This window comes from Cheilinus undulatus, linkage group 5, assembly GCF_018320785.1.
Source record: "Cheilinus undulatus linkage group 5, ASM1832078v1, whole genome shotgun sequence".
Taxonomy (NCBI): domain Eukaryota; kingdom Metazoa; phylum Chordata; class Actinopteri; order Labriformes; family Labridae; genus Cheilinus; species Cheilinus undulatus.
Genome location: NC_054869.1, coordinates 51,984,519 through 52,005,209, shown reverse-complemented (window position 1 = coordinate 52,005,209; position 20,691 = coordinate 51,984,519). Strand labels below are relative to the sequence as shown.

Genomic DNA, 20,691 nt, shown 5'->3' with positions numbered 1-20,691 from the left:
AGAATAACAGTCTAAGTTAGGAGTTGAAAAAGTCAAAATGTGAGATAATCTTCTAAATAATGAGTTTAAAAGGTCAAAATATGACTTCAAATTTAAGACTGTGAACCTAAAAGTTCAAGATATGAATTAAAGTTTTAAATTGCAAGTCTAAAAGGTCAAAATTAGGCATTTAATAGGTCAAAACATTAGTTAAAAATCAAAATCATTAGTTTAAAAGGTCAAAATATGACTTTAAATTTAAGATTGTGAAGCTTAAAGTTCAAAGTATGAATTTAACCTGTAAATCTAAAGTTGCATGTTTTGCTTTTTATGCTCTTTTTAGTTTTAAACCAATAGTTCCAGCTGTGAACTTTTACACTAAATCCATGCCCCATCCATGTCTTATAGAATGAAGGGCACACTTTGAAAACAGTAGCATTAAATATCAGTGGTGTTGGCTGTAAAGGATACTTCTCAGAGAGGGATCTGCGTCATTTTTCTACAATGATCTACAGATTTGTTGGTATTCTAAATCTAAATTTGTTCTAAAGATGCTTAAAAATGGCTCCTCTGACTGCCGGATAGGGAAGTGGACCCCTGGACCCTCCTTAGTCTGAGCTAAACTCTTCTCCATGTGTCCCTGTCCTCCATGCACCCTGGTGAGGCTGTACCAGAAATACCTTCTGCTCTGTAATGTCTGAACAAGCAACACTGCAGCGCCCTCCTGTGGCCGACAGCAGCTGCTGCAGTCCTTTTCTGACATGTACTCGACATTTTTATGTTTCTATTAAATTCTGTGATCGAATAATAAAATCAAGCCTAACTTATTTTTTTAATTCTCTTTTAAATGGGAGTATGTTTATTTATTTCTATCAGTGAAGCCCACATTGTGAGCCTCTCTCTGTGTGTGTGTGTCAGTATGGAGGCCCATCCATGCCATTATCACGGAAAAACATTTTAAAAACACAGGAAAAAACAGCACTTATGAAAACATCTAGACTCATACAAAGGCTGAGCAATAATCAAAATTTAGATTCAGTCGTGATATAGTCTGCTATAGAGTAAATAAATGTCTTTAACCTGAAATAAGTGTCAAACTCCAGTTTAATAGTTTGTTTTTTTTTCCAGCAGAGATTTTCTGCTCTACATCAGGGATCTGCAACTCTGGTTACTGAGAGGGCCACAGAGTTTTTATTCTAACTGCCACGGAGCCAAACTGTAACAAAGTGTGAAATATTCTCAATAACACAATTATATTTATTTATTTATTTATTTAATGGTGAGAAATAACAAGACAGACGAGTGATATTCAAGTGGTACATGAGGGACAGTGAGAGATGAAGAGGGAGAGGTCAGAAAAAATAAATTTAAATTATATATCTATTCATAACATTAGAATATAATAATAAAACAAATGTATATATATAACAATAAAAAAATACAAAAATTAAAAATAAGACACGAGTGCATGGGGGTTATATGCAGAGAAAAATAATCATGATAATAGTATTAAAAATGATAAACAAAATTAATAATAAATTTAAAAACAAAAAAATAATAATAGGATTGAAGATTCAAGAACTTGGATGAACTTGGACAAAATTAAACAAAGAAATACACAAAGTGCAAAAACATTATAATTATAAATACTTTTGATTAAAAGGTGAGTAGGCCCTCGCTCTCCGCCTGGACAATACTCTCCCAACATTTCTATCACATGAACAGACTGGATTCACCAAAGGATGCCAGTTGTTCTATAATGTTAAATATTATTTATTCCAAACCTTCCACTATCACCCCAGAAGTAGTTATCTCAGTCGACAGCGAAAAAGCATTTGATTGGGTGGAATATGATCATTTGTTTGAGGTACTGAAAAAGTTTGGGCTGGGTGAGGTGTTCATTTCGTGGATACGCCTTCTTTATACCTCTCTACAAGCCATTATCCACACCAACGGTATACAGTCAGATTCTTTCTCTCTATCACGTGGTAACCATCAAGGTTGCCCGCTTCTGCTCTTTAATTCGCAACTGCAGTTGAGCCTTTGTCAATTTATTTTAGATCTTCCCCTATATATACCGAGATAACAAGGTCGAAAATGGTGGAAAATATAAAGTGAATGTCTCAGAGAGTGAATGTTATCCGGTAAATGAGTTAGCACTACAACTTAAACAATCCGATATTCCTTTTAAAATCAGCCCTACTGGATTTAGGGGGCTGAAATCTTTTAAAGATTTATACAAAAATAATGTTTTCTGTAGTTTTACTGAGTTGCTGGCTGGATTTCACTTCCCATCCTCCCACCTTTTCCGGTATTTTCAAATTCGGAACTGTGTAAAATTACTATTCTCAATGTTTCCGCAAATGCCTCCTACTCAAATGTGGGAAGAACTTTTACAACTTAATCCCTTTAAAAAAAATCACAAATTTCTAGGATTTACAGACGTTTACTATCTTCTGATGATACTCACACTACTAGGGTAAGGGGGCTTGGGAGGATGAACTTGGTCTGACATTTGAGGATGATTGGTGGGACGCTACCCTCGGTACCCTTCACACAAGCTCGACATGCACGTCTCACACTCATACAATTCAAAGTGCCGTTTAGAATTCACTACTCTAAAGCGAGATTGTCTCAGATATATCCTGACGTCACAGATAGCTGTGATAAATGCCACCACGCTCCCTGTAATTTAACCCACATGTTTTTTTCTTGTCCCTGTTTGATTAACTTTTGGAAAAATGATTTTGATTCGATGTCAAAAATACTCACGATCTCTGTAAATACTTCTCCCCATACCGCTATCTTTGGGGTCCCGGAAAACTATACTCAATTCAGTCACAGACAATTAGAAGTCTTGGATTTTACTTCCTTGGTAGCAAGACGCCACCTTCTTTTACAATGGAAATCTACTATACCTCCCTCCAGTGGTCAGTGGCTTGGAGAGGTGATGTCTTTTTAAAAATGGGAAAGAATCAGATAGTCTGTCAGAGGTAATGTGAATAATTTTCACAAGAAATGGGACTCTTTTATGGTCTATTTTAATTCTTTAAACCCCTGTTAATCCCATAAAGCCCCCCTCCACTCATTCACTCCTTACTTTCTTTATTCTTTCTTTTTCCTACTTCTCTGCTGCTTCCCCCTCTAACTTTCCTCTTTTCTATACAGTTTTATAAAGTAGTTTAACTTTGTGTGTGTGTGTGTGTGTGTGTGTGTGTGTGTGTAGGATAAGATGTTATTTGACCTGTTACAGAGATTTATTTTTATACAGGTATATGAAGATGTCAAGATCCCAATGTAACTGTTTCAGCAGTTTCTGTGCAAAACTCCCAAATAAACATATTAATGAAGAAAAAGGGACAAATACCCAGCTTTCATCATGCAAATGCTGATAGTAATGAGAAATTTATTTGGCCTGACACAGAATTTACACCAGAATAAAGTTCTTTTTTGTTTTACAGTGCAATGAACATTAAAGTTTATAGTTATTTTAGTATTTTTACATGCACATCTAGGCTTTTATACAAATGTATTTAAAGATGCATACAATCTTTTGAAGACGGTTAAAGACCCTGTAAAGTGAAATCCAAAGTTTGTGTCTGAACACTCTAAATTTGTTGGAATCTGGTTGCTGTAAACATGTGAAAACACTGAGATCTACATGAGACTGAATTCTGGATTTAGACTGTGACAAAGTTTTTCAACTCTCTCCTGGCTTGGTTTCATGTGGGCGGGGCCAATATATGGGCTCGTGATGTCACACGCCCACAGTGGGCAATGACCCCGCCCCTCTAACACTCCAATCTGAAACCACAGAGCGGTTCATCTCAGTCCAGTCTGTTGTCAGCTGATGTCACTGCCTTTGTTGAAAGTTAACAGTCAGTTAAATGCTGTTTTTCTGTTCATTGTGGGGTAAATTTACCAAATCTATCAGCCACAGTGGTCTATGGATCATTGACAGCAGGGCTGTCCAGTTTGGGGCCACGGGTGATTATTTTTGGCCTGCTGCCCATGTTCGAATTTTCGTTTTTTTTTTGTTGTTTTTTTATTATTACTTTCCCACTGCCAGCAGTCTAAATATTTCTTTCAAGTCCAAGAGTGTTGTATTTCTCCTGAGTGGGCGTGGCTTCAGCTCATTCAACAGACACGCCCACACCATCCCTGAGCAGATTTTACTGCCTCATTTTTCATGATTTTGAAGCTTAATTTTAGAAACTTAGAGATGTTTTATTTGACTGAAATTAGATTTAAGGGTTCATTAAACAGTGACCAGTCACACAACAAACCTAAATATAGATCTATTTTCACTTTACAGGGTCTTTAACATTAAAAAGTGCCAATCATATCCCTAATTTTACAAGCATTCTAGCATTTAAAGATAACTATGTGTCTATTTCTCATGTGTTTATGGTAAACGGCATCATGTTTTCCTCATTTTAACAATTTCTAGATATTTTAAATTGATTTGAGGGCCACGCCCACCTCTGCTCTACATCACTGAGCTAAAATGAATATCCCTCTCTCCTCACCACTTCCACTACATTTTGGGAGAATTTAACCCTTTAAATGTCAGTTTAGGTGCAAATTTTCTGATATTTTTGTCATGATCCTGATTTTGTTTAGTTCTGTTTATTAGGTGTTTTCTGTCGCCCTTGTGTTTCTATGGTTTGCGTGCTCTTTTTATATCCTGTTTAGTGTTTACTTGATTACCATTTGTGTTTCATTATTTCTTGGATAGTTCTAGTGTGTTTTGTAAATCCTTGTCCCTCCCTGTCTTTGAGATTCCCTCCTTGTGTTGTGTTCTTTGTACTCCCTTTGGTTGTTAGTTTGTACTTTTAGTATTTTGTGAGTAAGTTTTTCTTCTTGTGTGCGTTTCCAGTTCCCCTCCTCTGTGATTGCCCTCTCTAGTTTCACCTGAGTCTCGTTACCCATGCCTCTCCTTGTGCAATCACTGCCTGTGTATTTATGTTCTGTTTCTCCCTGTCCTTCGTCGATCGCTGCATGTGTTCCTCTGTGATACTCCTCGTGTTTTTCCTCGTGCCTCCCGTGCTTTCTGGACTTTGAGTTTTGGTTTCCCGTGGATTTATTTTGTAGTAAGTTCTTTTGTTTCTTTATCAGCATTTGGGTCTTCATTTTGAGTTTTCTGCCACAACCTTGACAGTTTTTAATGTTAAAGACACTGTAAAGTGAAAATAGATCTAAATTTAGGTTTGTTGTGTGACAGGTCACTGTGTAATGAACCCCTAAATCAAATTTCAGTCAACAACTTTGCTTTTTCTGCATTTCAGTTTGTTTTATTTAAAGAAATTTTTACACTCAACTTTTTATGCCCTTTTTTTGCATTAATTTTTAAATTACAAAAAGACCTTACCATAAATGTCAAATATTAAATTTTGGCATACATATATGCCAGTTTAAGTGCAACAGGTTGAAGAGGAGCCAGGTGAGAAGCTGCAGCATTCAGTAGTGTCTGATAGTTCATCAGCAGGTGTGTAGACTGTGATTTCCAGTGATTATCTGCAGGTGGGACAGCTAACGAGCTGCAGCCATGATGGCAGCTGAATTAGAACGCCAGTGGGTGTGGTTAAGGTTTTACTCCAGTAGAGTTTCATCTGTGTTTTTACCCCAACTCTGGTGATGGCTGGAAATAAATACACTCAAAAAACAAAACAGTAAATCTGACTTTTTTTTTTAGCAAAATATTTGTATCTCTGGAGAAACTACTCTCCTGATCTCCTGTGTGATGATGCTGATTATATAGACAGTGCTGTATGCTCAGGCCAATAAACTTCTCTCTGTGCTCTGACAATGCCAACATTAGAGCTTATTGTACCCATCTTTATAGCGCTGCCTTGTACATATTTAAAAAAAATCATTGTTGCTTTCAATGATGCTGTGAGGACACAACTGAAAAAACATCATTGGGAAAGTTCAGGTGAAATGATTTGTAAAGCAGGAGTTGACACGCTCCAGGCTCTTATGAGAAATCTGATGTACTGTTAATCCCAGCTGTAGTGCTGCATGATACCAGTCATCCCAGTCCAGACACTGGTGTGGATGTCTTTTATCATTGGGAGGTATTTGTTCATCCATTGATAGTTTTAATATAGTTTTTTCTTTTTTATTTATCTGTTTTTGGACTTCTATGTCTGCTATTAAAGACCCTGTAAAGTAAAAATAAATCTGTATTCAGGTTTGTGGTATGATAGATCACTGTGTGATGAACCCCCAGGTCAAATTTCAGCCACATAAATTAAGCTTCAAATCATGAAAAATGAGGCAGTAAAATCTGCTCCAGGATGGTGTGGGTGTGTCTGTTGAATGAGCTGAAGCCACGCCCACTCAGGACACATGTAGTCTGCAGCATTAACCCCCTCACTCATGGTGTCATACTTGGAAAAATATTTTCCCCTAAAAACATGAACCGATAAACAGAACATGCAGAACTATAACTTTGCAATGAAACATGAACATTATAGAACGGAACAAGAGTACAAGACTGAAGTCCTTCACACAAATGAACCAGAAGTCCCTGCTCCAGGTGACTGCTTCCCTCCACGATATTGTAGTGTTAGAGGGGCGGGGTCATTCTCTACTGTGGGCTCATGACATCGTGAGTCCACATATTGGCCCCGCCCACATGAAACCAAGCCAGGAAAGAGATGAAATGGCCTAAATCCAGAATTCAGTCTCATGTAGATCTCAGAGTTTTCACATGTTTACAGCAACCACATTCCAACATTTCTAGAGTGTTCAGACACAAACTTTAAATTTGACTTTACAGGGTCTTTAAAGCAATTTTTGCCACTGTTGCCTCTTATGGAAAATGATGGCCCATTTTGTGAATTCTCTTTGCCACTTTGACTCAGTTTTCATTATTTCTACCCTTTTGTTAACCAATTTTTTCTGCATTTTGAACATTTTTTTAAATGTCCCATTTTTTGAGAGTTTTGCCATATTTTGCCAATTCCTTTTGCCTGTTTAACACATTTTTTCCCATCCCTTTTTGCTACTTTTAAGCAATATTTTCCCCTTTTGGCCAATTGTGGCTCATTGTTGATACTTCTTTCTGCCACTTTTAATTGGGTTTTCATTATTTTTACCCTGTCTTGTCACTATAAACCTAGTTTGCTACTTTTTGTCCATTTTTGCCACTTTAAAACTTCACCTTCAAAACTTTTTGCAATATTTTGCGTAATTTTGACAATTCTTTTTGTCTTTTTAACCCAATTTTGCCACTTTTTTCCCATTTGACCAGTTCTGGCCCATTGTTGTTACATCTTTCAAACACTTTTAACACATTTGTTCATTATTTTTACCCTTTTTTGCCACTTTTTGTCCTATTCAACCAATTCTGGCCCATTGTTGTTACATTTCTCAAACCCTTTTAACACATTTTTTTATTATTTTTTTACCTTATTTTGCAACTTTTTGTCCATTTTTGCCAAGTTTATACCACTTTTCAAAACTTTTTGCCATTGCTTGGCCACTTTTTCCCATTTTTGTCTCTGTTTCCTGCCTTTTTAACCCCTTTTTTGCTGTTTTCTCTTTTGCTGCTTTTAACCAATTTTTGCAACTTTTTGCCTCTTTGCCACTTTTGTTCCAGTTATGCCCCATTTCCCCACTTTTAATCAATTTTTGCTGCATTTGCCATTTTTTGTCACATTATACCACTTTTAACTGTTTTTTTTTTTTTACTTTTTGCTCATTGTTTGGCCACTTCTTGCCTGATTGTGCCCCTTCCTTTTGCCACTTTAACCCATTTTTGCCACTTGCCACCCATTTTTTGTCTCTTTTCACAATAATTCAGTTAGTTTCAATGACCGTTGTCTCACTGTCGTCTCCTTCTAGCTCCCTGATGTTTGTGTGTGTTCTGGCTTATATCAGTGGTTCTCAACTTTTCAGCCTGTGACCCCCAAAATAAATGTGCCAGAGACCGGGGACCCCCACTGTACCTGAAGGTGGTTGGACACAGCCATGCACTATTAAGAATAGTCATGTGCAGACAAGGCTGTCTATAAGGGGGGATGAAGGGGAAGGTCTCTGGGGCCCAACCAAACTGGGGACCACGGAGATCAGCAAAATCGTGGTCCATTATAAAGTTAAGCTGTGATATTCATATTTTATATCTAACCTGAAAAAGTAACCACTCTTGTCAAAGAAACAAATACCTATTTTTTTTTCAACCATTTGTGTAGTAAATAGCCCTCTTAAAAACGTAAATCCCTTTGTTGAAAAAAGAATTAACATGGGCAAAACATAGCTCAAATGTATTAATAATGGCAAAAAACGAAGGAAAAAGTAGTGAAATTGGATCTTTAAAGTGGCAGAAATGAGTTAGAAGTGGCAAAAATTAGACAAAAATGGCAAAAAATGACCAAAAAATTGCAAAAATGGGCATAGAGTGGTAAAAGAGAGTTAACAAATGGCTGAAGTGGCTTTAAACTGGCAAAAATGGGTGGAAATTTGGTGAAATGGGATGAAAAATGATATAAACTGGCAAAATAGCGCTAACTGAGAAAGAAAAAAATAGGCAGATAGTAGCAGAAACAGGTTAAACTGACAAAAATGGGCGAATCAGATAGTGAAATGTGGTTAAAATGGGAAGAATTGGGTGTAAACATTGGTTAATAGTGGCAATAATGGGTCAGCAGAGACAACATTAGGCTTATGTGTCAAGAATTGTTTAAGACATGGCAAGAACAGGCAGAAAAAAAGTGGAAAAAGTGGTGGAAAGGATTCAGTGGAAAAAAGGGCAAACACTGGGAAAAAAGTGGCAAAAAGGGCAGAAAGTGGCAAAAATTGGCGAGAAGTGGCAAAAAATGAGCTACAGGTGGCAAAATTGGTCCAAAAGTGGCAAAAAGGTGGCAGAAAATATGTGTAAAGTGAGTAAAATGGGCAAAAATCAGAAAAAAAAGGAAAAAATGGGAACTAAGTGGGAATTTAACTGCAAAATGCAGCTTAAAGTGGCAAAAAATAGGCAAAGGGGGGGCAAAAACTTACAAAAGCAGGATAAAAGAGTCAAAAATGGGTTAAAAGTGCCAAAAATGGGCTAAATGCAGCAAACACTGGGAGAAAAGTGGCAAAAAAGGCATAAAGTGGCAAAAAAAAGTGGCGATACTGAGGCACAAAATGAGTGGAAAGCGACCAAAATGGACCAAAATAAGTAAAAAGGTGGGAAAATGGGCAAAACGCATTAAAGAGTGGAAAAATGGGAAATAGGTGACATTTAAATGCAAAAGACAGCTTAAATGGGTGAGAAGTAGGGCCAAAAAACGGCAAAAGGCTGGATAAAAGTGTCAAAAATGGGAATAATGTCTCAATTGAAGACACAACAGAGCCACATGTTGAGTTTCACTGATTTTTGTCATCATTGAATCAAAAGTGACTAAATGAATCGGTCAGCAGACTGAGATTTGTATCAAACAGAGTAAAATAAAAACGGGGGGGGGGGCACCACTGCGAAATAATCTGAGTTAATATAGTAAAAATATCGTTCATAAATGGGGACATTATGGGTCAAAAAGACATTAAAACACAGTTGCTTTGCTAGCTGACTCAGGGGGCCCTGTGTAACATTTCAATCCCTAGCTCCGCCCCTGCTGATGAGGCAGCTCTGGCGCCCTCTAGCGACCAGCCGCCACTGCCCTGAAGGCAACAGGAAGACTTTATTTAATCGCGGGAATTCATGCACAAAGAATTTCTCAATTGTGGTCTCCTTTTCAGCCAAAACCCGCTGATGACGGTTTTCGCAGTCACCCAGCAGCCCTAGCGGCAGGGACGGGAGGAGGCGGAGGATCAGTGCGCGGCTGCGGTCAGAGGAGACGAGCAGCAGCAGCAGCAGCGTCTGGAGGCTCAAGGACGCAGTGTGGAGATGCTCTCAGCGGTCAGCAGAGACGTGGACGGCGGTGGAAGCGGCGGGAGCGGCAACATTAACAACAACGGCATCCCAGACAGCACCACGGCCTCCGCTCCCGCGTCCTGCGCCAAAGGCAAGGAGGAGCGGAAGGGGAAGAACGTGATCCGCGGCTGGAAGAGGGAGAGAGACAGAGAGAGGGAGAGGGACGCCGCTCCTGCCGCTCCTGCTGCTCCTGCGGTCCGGACGCGGAAGGAGAAGCCCGGGGATGGCTCGTCTCCTCCTCCCTCTGTCTTCCTCCCGTCGCCCGCCCTGCCCGAGCATCATCTGTGCCTCTGTGACTCCTCCAGGATCATGGGAGATAGCGGCACCGTCAACAATAACGGCATTAACGGGAGTAACGGCAACAAAAGCGCGCTGGATTGTGGAGCTAAGAGCGGCGGAGGCGCTATTGTTGTGAGGCGGCAGCATGACGACACGCCGGCGGCCAAGAAACACCGAGGAGCCGAGAAGGTAAGCTGCTTTTATTGTCTGGAGCCAAAGGCAAAAACACAACAACAACACAATGAGGCTGACATCAGCTGTCAGCACACTCCGGATCTGACAACATCAGAGCAGCATCTCTGCTCCAAAGGTGGAAGAAAGGGAGGAATTTTTGATATTCAGAGCACACTCAGGCAGAGACATGCAGGTGTGAAGGCCACAAAGAGGCTGCACACACACACACACACACACACACACACAGCAGCAGTGTTTAAATGGAGGGATGAGCGCCTGCCACATGATATTTATTTCCTTTTGTTGTTGCCCAGCTGGTGTCATTGTTCCCAGACTCACTGTCTGTCTGCTCATATTTACCATGCTGCTGATGGACTCACATTTTTCCTTTTTGGAGGGGAGATGAAGAGGAGGAGGAGGAGGGAGGGGAGCAGCAGTGTGTCCTCCATCTCCATCCTCCTCCTCCTCCTTTCAGTACCATTTAATCCAGACATTCCTTACTTTCAGTCTTTCCCTGCCTTCCCGTTTGATGCATCTGCTCAGGCTTTGTTTGCTGTCTTCATTAGGGGCGAACAGCCCTAGTGTCATAAATAATCAGCTGTAGGGTTGTGCATACTGATCTTTATCAATACGACATCTATCCTGCAGGATGACAGTTGAAGCTCAGAGTGGGAGAGGATTTATGGATAACAAATGGACAAAAAGTTAAAATGATAAGTTTAAAGGCTCAAATCTGAGATAAAAATTCCAATTTATTAGTTCAAAAGATCAGAACACAATATTAAAAATAGAAAAATGTTTTTAAAGAGCAAATATATGAGGAGAAAGTTGAAATCAAGTTTGAAAAGTGAAAGTATGAGATCAATTTTGAACTCATGAGTTTAAAAGTCGAATATGACTTTAGATTTTAAATTGAAAGTCTGATAGTTTAACGTAAGGGATTAAAAAGCCAAAAATAGGAGTTTGAAATGAAAAAAGATGAGCTAGAATTCAAAATGATGATTTAGAAAGTTAAAAATATGATTTAAATTCAAAATTTGGAGTGGAAAATGTCAAAATATGATATATAAAGTAAAAACTATGAATTTAAAATGTCAAAATATGAGAAAAAATGAAATTGTGAGTTTGAAAGTCAAAATATGGGATTAAAAAGCCAAAAAATAGGAGTTTGAAATGACAAAAGATGAGCTAGAATTCAAAATGATGATTTAGAAAGTTAAAAATATGATTTAAATAAAAAAATTGGGAGTGTAGAGGGTCAAAACATAATATTAAATGTAAAAATTAGCCATTTAAATTGTCATAATATGAGAAAAAAATTGAATTATGTTTTTAAAAGTCAAAATATGGGAATAAAAAGCCAAAGTAAGGAGTTGAAAATTTTAACTTGTGAATCTTAAAGATAAAAAAAGGACATTAAAAGTCCAAATTATGAGTTGAAAAGGTCAAAGTATGAAATGAAAAGTCAAAATCATAAGTTTGAATCCTAATCTTGAGATGCAAAAATATGAAATAAAACAAAAATGAATCTCTTTCCCCACATCATTGACTGTTTATGAAATCTTTCTTACTCTTTACTTTTTCAGTTTTTGATGGCTTAACAAGAATCTTTTAAATAATCAAGGTGAAGTTTACATTTTTATACTGGAGGAAATCTGCAGAGCTCATACTGGTGGGCCAGTTGGAATACAAATATGATAGGATCTTTGGGACTGGATTTGGCCCCCAGGCCTTGAGTTTGACACCCGCGCTTTATTCTAAAGAACACTGATGCACATGGCATCGGCTCTAAATCTTTGTATTTTAGCACTTAGTTTACATTTTTGCTGCAAAATCAATAGCAATGCACAATAGTATTGGCAGATATCTACTCAAAAAGTGAATTATCGTATCGGCTGATATGACAATTTCTGCAGGTATTTGTAAGCAGTGTTTTGGCCATAACAATCTGCCTATCTCAGCTTTAATTATGAACATACATGCAAGTTGGTGCGATTTTAGGCTGGACCAACAGACCTATGACAGATTCATCATCATTCCTTACACTTTAAAGACCCTGTAAAGTGAAATACAAAGTTTGTGTCCTAACACTCTAGATTTGTTGGAATCTGGTTGCTGTAAACATGTGAAAACACTGAGATCTACCTGTGACTGAATTCTGGATTTAGACCGTTGGAACGTTTTTCACCTCTTTCCTGGCTGGGTTTCATGTGGGCGGGGCTAATATGTGGGGCTCGTGATGTCACGAATGGCCCCGCCCCTCTAACACTCCAATCTGAAACCACAGAGCAGTTCATCTCAGTCCAGTCTGTCGTTAGCTGATGTCACTGCCTTTGTTGAAAGTTAACAGTCAGTTAAATGCTGTTTTTCTGTTCATTGTGAGGTAAATTTACCAAATCTATCAGCCACAGTGGTCTATGGATCATTGAAAGCATCAGAACAGAGATCTGAGACAGAAAACACATTTTGTCTCTTCTTCTGAGGTCAACAAAAGGTCAAGAGGCAGGCTAATAGCATGAGTGCTGTCTTCCATTGAGATTGTAACTTTTTTTTTTTTTAATCTGAGAGGATCGTATTTCTCCTGAGTGGGCGTGGCTTCATCTCATTCAACAGACATGCCCACACCATCCTGGAGCAGATTTTATTGCCTCATATTTCATGATTTTGAAGCTTAATTACCTTCGCCAAGGAGGTTATGTGATCGGCAGGGTTTGTTAGTTTGTTTGTTTGTTAGCAACATAACTCAATACAAGTTATGGACGGATTTTGATGAAATTTTCAGGATATGTCAGAAATGGCATAAGGAAGAACTGATTAGACTTTGGGAGTGATCTGGATCACTGTGTGGATCCAGGAATTTTCTAAAGGATTCTTTACTATTGGGAGATAGGGCTAATGGCGGAGTTTTTTTAGTGATTTAGAAAAATCTTACATTTATTGTTGGCTGACCACTGAGGTCAGCTTTACACATGGCTCTGTCTGTGAGTGAGTGAGCGAGTGAGCGAGTGACTCTACCCTGTTGTGAATGCTTGTATACAATGTCTGCTAGTGAAGTGATTAGCTTGGACTTAACCACAGTGGCAGTTTGGTCAGAACTGGACAACCTTTCTTTGTTGAAACAAGAGCAGAGAGCAACACTGAAAGCTTTCTGTAACAGAAAAAATGTTTTTGCTTTTCTCCTGCTCTGTTTCGACGTGAGTTTGTGATCGTTCCAGTGCATCCAGGGGCTGCTACTACGGTAGCCGTTAGCTCGGATTTAGTTGGAGGAAAGCAGCAGTTTAATGAGAACAGGACTACATTTCTTTGTAAAACAAGTGCGAAGAGTCCCACTGAAATGTCGGCACAGAAGTTGTTTTTGCACATCTCCCGAGCGGCCTTGGCATAAATTTTACGTGAAGCTCTGCTGTTAACAATCTAAGGCAGCAGTGGTCTGCACAAGAGTAACACATGCGCACTACGTCATTTGTTGGTCTGACAGCCCGTCATAGAAACGTTCCTCCAATCACCTTCTAAAGATTTTCTGATGAGTCCTGCCCTTCCCAAGCACTTTCTATGGGAACTTTCCCAGATGAATGTGAAATATATTCAGTCGATCTGGCGTGTCAGGTTAGCTGGGCTTTATGTTTGAAACTTTAAGGGTCCTTCAATTCTCCACCTACAGACATTAAGGACAGCACAATTACACCCCGCGAACACTACTCACTCTGCCAGAACACACAACTCAGTCAGGCATTTCAACAGGCATCCAAGATAGATTCAGTCAGCCATGTACTAGGGTTTAATGTCTTTCTAGGGATGCGCGATATTGTTTTTTGACGATATCCGATATGCCGATACTTAAGAGATTCATTTTAGCTGATCCTGATATCAATACTGATATTAAAAATGTTTTACATAACCAAAAGTTCAGTCCTTAGAACACAATTTAAGGTTTGAGGATGAAAAAAGAAAACCTTTTTCCTACAACACACTTTAAAGTTAAAAGAATGAGAATGAATAAAGAAATATGATCTCAACTTACATAGGTCTGTTGGTCCAGCCTAAAACTCTGTCAGTATATGCGATATTCACGGCTAAAATATTAGATGTAAATATCGGCAGAAACTTTGATAGCAGCTGATACCAATATCAGGCCGATAATATCGTGCAGGGCGTCATGCTAACTTTTTTCCCAAGGAGCACATGTGCTCCTATGTTGAAAAAGTTAGGAGCACATGAAGAAATTTAGGGGCACAGTGAAAACTGATCAGATAATGTGTTTTCCCTAATAAACGTGATGCAAATAGACATTTACAAGTAAAATTATTTAATGAATTTGTATACAAAATGTACAGAAAGGTAGAATTATTGAGGTTTGAAAAAGTATTGCAATTTAATTTTGTCTTTAACGTTACTAATTTTGTTTTTTTTAAAATTTACTTTAAATTTGGCAACTTCAGTCGGAGTCGATCTAAGTGACCAATAGGTTTTATTTTTGTGTAGTCCGGGGGACTCGGTCCACTTTCCTTTGGTTTGGTTCACATTCAGACTGCTCTTGGCCAAACGGACCAAACCGTCTGAACCCCTACAACCTCTGCCTGTTAGGGGCGCTGTCATCACAAAATACGCCGACCAAGAAGAAAAGCCGTCGTAGAAGAAGATGAAACGGGGAAATCCAGCTACTTCCACCTGTCTTTTTTGACATTAACAATGAAAAAACACCAAATTACGCTGTCTTGGGGTTTCTGCTCTTGCACTGGGGCATTATGAGTAGCCAGCGAGACGGTGAGCTGTCCAACATGTCGTTCTTAACATGAGACAAATAAATAAGCACAGACTACGACGTGTTGCTATGGCTACACAGACACCAAGAGAGGCGTCTTTCCTCCATGGATCTCTCCTTCGGCTGCTTTGGCTGATTTTTTTATGCGCACATGTGCCCCTAAGTGTTTTTTTACAATTCGCACACACCTATTTTTAGGTGCAAATGTAGGGCCCTATGAAATCTGTTTAAATTTTTTTCCAAATTCCATTTTTTCCGTTTTATTTTTTGGAATTCCGTTTTTTAACCTTTCCACTAATTTTACCAGAAAAACGAGTGTCTTGTTTATGTAAATGAACAAAGTGTTCACTAATCAAATAGAACTAACCTTAAATTTATTGAAAAGGGCCATAATTGGCCCAGGAGCCGTTGTTTGGATAACCCTGATGTAAATGAACTATAACCAGGGTAAGTAACAGTCAGATATTTCCAACATTTCAAGACACAGCCACGTGTAGAATCACCCTGAGTCCTAGCTGATGTTTATAATGTAAACGAAGAAATCCTTCTGTTCTCTCAGAGTGATAGTAACTAAGTAAGACGGTCACATTAAAGTTAAATGGTTAAAAGCAAATCTGATACCTAACGTTTTCTTTACTCTCTCAATATGTAACAGTGCATGCAGTTTGATGCTGCATTGTGTTTTACTCCTAACGGTTCTCATCTCTCCATCTTCGCTGTCTGCCTCATATCAGACCGCTACGTATTTGCTCATTAAGCAACCAAAGGGAACTACAGAATCTACGGGAGGAATTATTACACTAACACTCTTATTTAACATCATTTAGACTACGGGCCTTCGTAAAATCACGAGTCAGTCCGACTCGATTTTGAATCCTTCTAGGGGCGAGTGGTGTGCCTCGCGCATGCTGTTATTGTTAAGGAGGGGGCGGGGTGAGTGTTTGTGTAGGGAGGGACAAGTTGTACGCCGCTGTAGTGTTCCCCCGGGATATTCCTGGATATACGTTCCTTTTCCCAAAAAAACACGGCATTTCAGTCAAATTAATTCAATTTCCGCGATTTTCACGTTAAATTGTAAATTCCGTTTTTATTGGCCAATTCCGCGATTCTGTCTGCAATTCCGTTAACGCGGAATTCATAGGGCCCTACAAATGCGAGTGAAACGCTCGCACTGTTGAGCCCTGTCGTGCATCCCTAATGTCTGTCTTTAGCAACCAAGTGACATAAAAATGATAATCCACTTAAATACTGTAAAGCAGTTGATAACAAATTTGCAATATGAGCAAAAATGTCACATTTTTTTTAACCATTCTGCCTCATTTTATTCCATCTAATATTGATGGAACTTGGCGTTAGTTTATGGTAGTCATACCCCCAGCCACGATCAGCTGATACCAGTTATTACCTCCCAGCTCCCTCAGCCAATCACAGCTCTTTCTCTCAACACAGCGGCCCAAGCTTCACCTCCTCCATCCCAGCTGCCTCCTCTATAGCTTAAACCTTCTTGCACTGTCATATTCAGATTCATGCTGCAGATTCATGATTGTTTTCTCTATGCTTTGTCATAAATGTATCTATCCATATGGAGGTATTTAGCCATGCACTCGCTGGAAAGTCAGAGCATGCTGCTGACTCACCTAGGTAGAATCTTTAGAGCAGTAAAAGTGTTTTATTGCAAAACTATTTTGCAATAGAATGGTAAAATGTATGATGAGAGTGTTCCTGACTGAATGTAGGTTATAATACAGAATGATTTATTGCTTGAATTTGTTAAAAAATACATAAGATGAGGAACCTAATGATAATCACATATTAAATCACAATATTGGGGGGGGGGGGAATCACAATTCAGTTGTTTTTGCAAATCTTTCAACCCTAATGCTAATTGAGTTTAAATAAATGGTCTTTAGGAGAGACACAGATGGAGGAAGACGGAGGGACGGTTGAAGAGGTGAAATGGGGAAAGAGATGTGATAGCGAGGGAAGAATGAGACGTGACAGCAGACAGAGGACGCCGGCTGACAGAAAAAAAAGAAACAGACGGAGGAGGTCACGGAGGAGTTTTTGGACGTTTTTCTTTGCAGGATTAAAGCTAAAGCAGGAAAAGCCGGAGCGTCCTCCCTGCTGCTGACAGGAGGAACGCCGGCCTGCCCCGGCTGCTTTGTTTATTTGTTGATCTGAAGGATTCCCATTCGGCTGTGAAACACACAGACTCAGTCTCACCCTGAGCTCTGTGCTGACTGTAATTCAGTCTCTGTCAACAGTAATCGGGGCTCCACTGAAGACTTGGTGTCCTGTGATGGCTGTAGAGGAGCTCTGGAGGCTTTTACACATTTAAAAGACAATAAAAGTGGAGATTTATTGTAGCTCCACGTCCACGGACCTTTCTGTATTCTTTGTCTTTCTATGTTCTTCAATCTTTAATCTGATTAAAACATTACCCATATTTATTTTTCTACTCACTGCAGAAACTGGCAGGAGGAGGAAGAAGGAAGGTCAAGAGTGAAGGTGTTTTTGTCCATCATAGACTGTAGAAAAGTACTGAAGTACTGAGTACTGAAGAGGGGCTTTTTAGTCGCCATCCTCATAGTTTCAATCACATGATCATATGGAGGGCAGAAAGACAGTAGCATTGACCACTATGTGGCGCTGCAGCACTGGACATTTTATCCTCCATCTTTCCAAACCAACACATAATTACATCGCCTATCAAACACAGAGAAGCAGAGATATTCATCTAGACTGTACGTTTTTGTCCTGTTGGACCCCTCTAGAGTAGTGGTTCTCAACCTGGGGTTCAGGACCGTATTGGGGGGTCGCAAAACACTAAGAGAGGGTCGCCAGATGCCTTAAAAAATGGAGAATACTTTTGAAATAGTTTTTTTTCTCACCTAATATCATTACATATTAGCCACTTTTCATCAACTTTGCACAACTTGGAAACATTTGTGCCACTTTACTCCTTTTTCAGCCACTTTATCCCTTTTTACCAACATTTTTTGCCTATTCTAACTCACTTTTGCCCCTCTTAACCCATTTTTATCAAACTCAAGTCCTTTACACCACTTTTTACCGCCTGTTTTGCCACTTCTAAACCAATTCTTGCCCCTCTCTGTATATTGTTGCCTTTGTTGCCCCATTATTGCCACTATCAATCACTATTTATCACATTTTACACCCATTTTTGCCCGCTTCAACCAGATTTCACTGTTTGATATGCCCATTTTGACCAGTTCAACCAATTTCTGCCAATTTATCTGCCCTAGATCAGTGGTTCTCAAATGGTGTGGCAAGGCTTACTAGTGTGCCTTAAAGCAAGTCCAGGTGTGCCATGGGAATTGTACCATACGTTATTATTGCAGCTTTATGGCAAGTCCTGTAACCAGACCTGCCCACAGATCTGGCTGGACCCCTGAAAAACCCCAGAGAATGGGACCTCCCCAGTTGGGATTTATTGATGATATCAGTGCATGTGTGTTGGATCAGTAGCATCAGTGCTAGCATCCTGGCTAACAGTTACCTCATTAAGAGCAGAAAAGCATGGTAAGCTATTATTGGGTTGAAATTGGTGTTGAAATTATTAATTCATGCAATTTTACCCAATTTAACCAATTTTTCAACCAATTTCTGCCACTTCTTTTGAAAACGTAAACAACTTTGCTGCTTTTTTTCAGCATTTTTTTGCCACTTCTTATTACTACTTTAGACCAATTTTTGCTGCTATTTTGGAACTTTTTGTCACATTTAACTCATTTTTGCTACGTTTTTGCCACTTTTCGCCCAAATTTGCTATTATTTGGCCATGTTTTGCCTTTTTCCCGCACCACTTTTAACCCCATTTTACCACCTTTTAATAACTTTAACCTCTTTTTTGCTACTTTCCTGCCACTTGTGGTCTATTTTGCCACCTTTTTGACAATTTTTGCCCACTTTTGCCTTTGTTTGACCACCTTTTTTGCTCAATTTGGCCTTTTTTTAATCACCTTTAACCCTTTTTACAACATATAACCCTTTTAGGCGACTTGTAACCCATTTCTGCCACTATTTTGACACTTTCAACAAGTTGTTTGCCAACTTCAACCCATTGTTTGGCCATTTTTTTTTTACCAATTTTCGCCTATTTCTGACTTTGTTTTGCCACTTTTTGCCCAATTTTGCCATGCTTTTTCATCACTTTTAACCCATATTTGCCACCTTTTGCCCACTTTTGCCATTTTCATGATCCCCCAGTTGGCTGGGTTTCAGAAAGCTCTCCCCTTTATCACCCCCTATTTGGCCACCTTGACTGTAACATTATTTAAAAGGTCTAGTTTGTATTGATTTAAATATGGTGTGCCTTGAGATTTGGCTTCACCTTAGGGGTGTCTTGGGCGAAAAAAGTTTGAAAACCACTGTCTTAGTTAACCCATTTTAGCCACTTTCAACCATTTTCTGCCACTTTTTAATCCCCTTTCACCACTTTTTGTGCCTGTTTTTGCCACTTCAACCCACTGTTGCCATTTTTTGCTCTTTTTTGCCACTGTTATCAACTTTATATCACCTCTTACCCATTTCTGCTACTTCTAAAATCCCATTTAACCACCTTTCCCACCACCTTCTTGGACATTTTTTTAAACAATTTTAAATCTGTTTTTAAGAAAAGGAATTTACTTTTTTTAAGATTAGTATAAACTAGGGCACAAATGACTTAAAAAGATATCTGTTGCTGTGTTGAGAGTGGTTATTATTCAGGTTAAGTATAAAATATGAATATGGATATCTAGCCAACTTTATAATGGACCATGATTTTCTCGACCTTCATGGGCCCCCCAGTTTGGCTGGGTCCCAGAAAGCCCTCCCATTTATCCCCATTACAGGCGGCACTGTCATCATGTGACTATTCTTGAATGTGCATGGCTGTGTTCATCCCCCTTCAGGAACAGTGGGGGTCCCTGGTCTCTGGCACCTTTACTTAGGGGTTAAAAGGTTGCGACCCCTGCTATAGAGCACAGGGACACTAAATCACTAAAATCAGAGACGTCCCAGTCAGAACTCGGCTTCAGTGATGCTAACATACAGCAGAGAAGAATTCTCTTTAGAGCACCGCCACAAAGAAAGTCTACAGAAGTACAGACAGCTCTGTTTACCAAATGTTCCATGTGGGCGGTTTAAGATGCATTGCTCCAGCATTGGTCTGGCATATCTGCAAAAGTCACCCTATGATACATGTCAGCAACGGACTCAGTTTCATTCTGCAACTGAAAAATTTCCTCGTTGAACATTCTAAGAACATCCTAACTGATACTAGCTCAGTTACACACAGACTGTCTCGTGTTAGACTGCGGTGCGTTCATGGTCTACCGCAAACTGTAGGATGGATTTAGATCGGTCACTTGGATTGGCGCCGTCAGTCAGATATCCGATCTATTAATTACGTCCATATCGGACCCGATACCGATATTGGATCGGATAGGTCCCATCCCTCAGGTACTGAAGCAATATGAAAACAGTAACTGTACAAATGTATATAAAAAGTGCAGTTAAACTCAATAGCTAGTTAAAAGATAACCAGATGAACTGATAAACAGAAAATCCACAAGGTGCAACATCTGCTATA

At 39.2% G+C, this 20,691-nt stretch overlaps 1 protein-coding gene across 1 annotated transcript in view; it reads left to right on the top strand.

Moving 5' to 3' along the window:
- Positions 1 to 9,111: 9,111 nt before the first annotated feature.
- znf608 (zinc finger protein 608) overlaps positions 9,112 to 20,691 on the top strand; it is an 85,200-nt gene continuing 73,620 nt past the window's right edge. Inside the window, exons 1-2 of the mRNA XM_041787454.1 lie at positions 9,112 to 9,153; positions 9,752 to 10,348. Of these exons, the coding sequence (XP_041643388.1) occupies positions 9,112 to 9,153; positions 9,752 to 10,348 (639 nt within the window). The remainder of the gene's footprint in view (positions 9,154 to 9,751; positions 10,349 to 20,691) is intronic.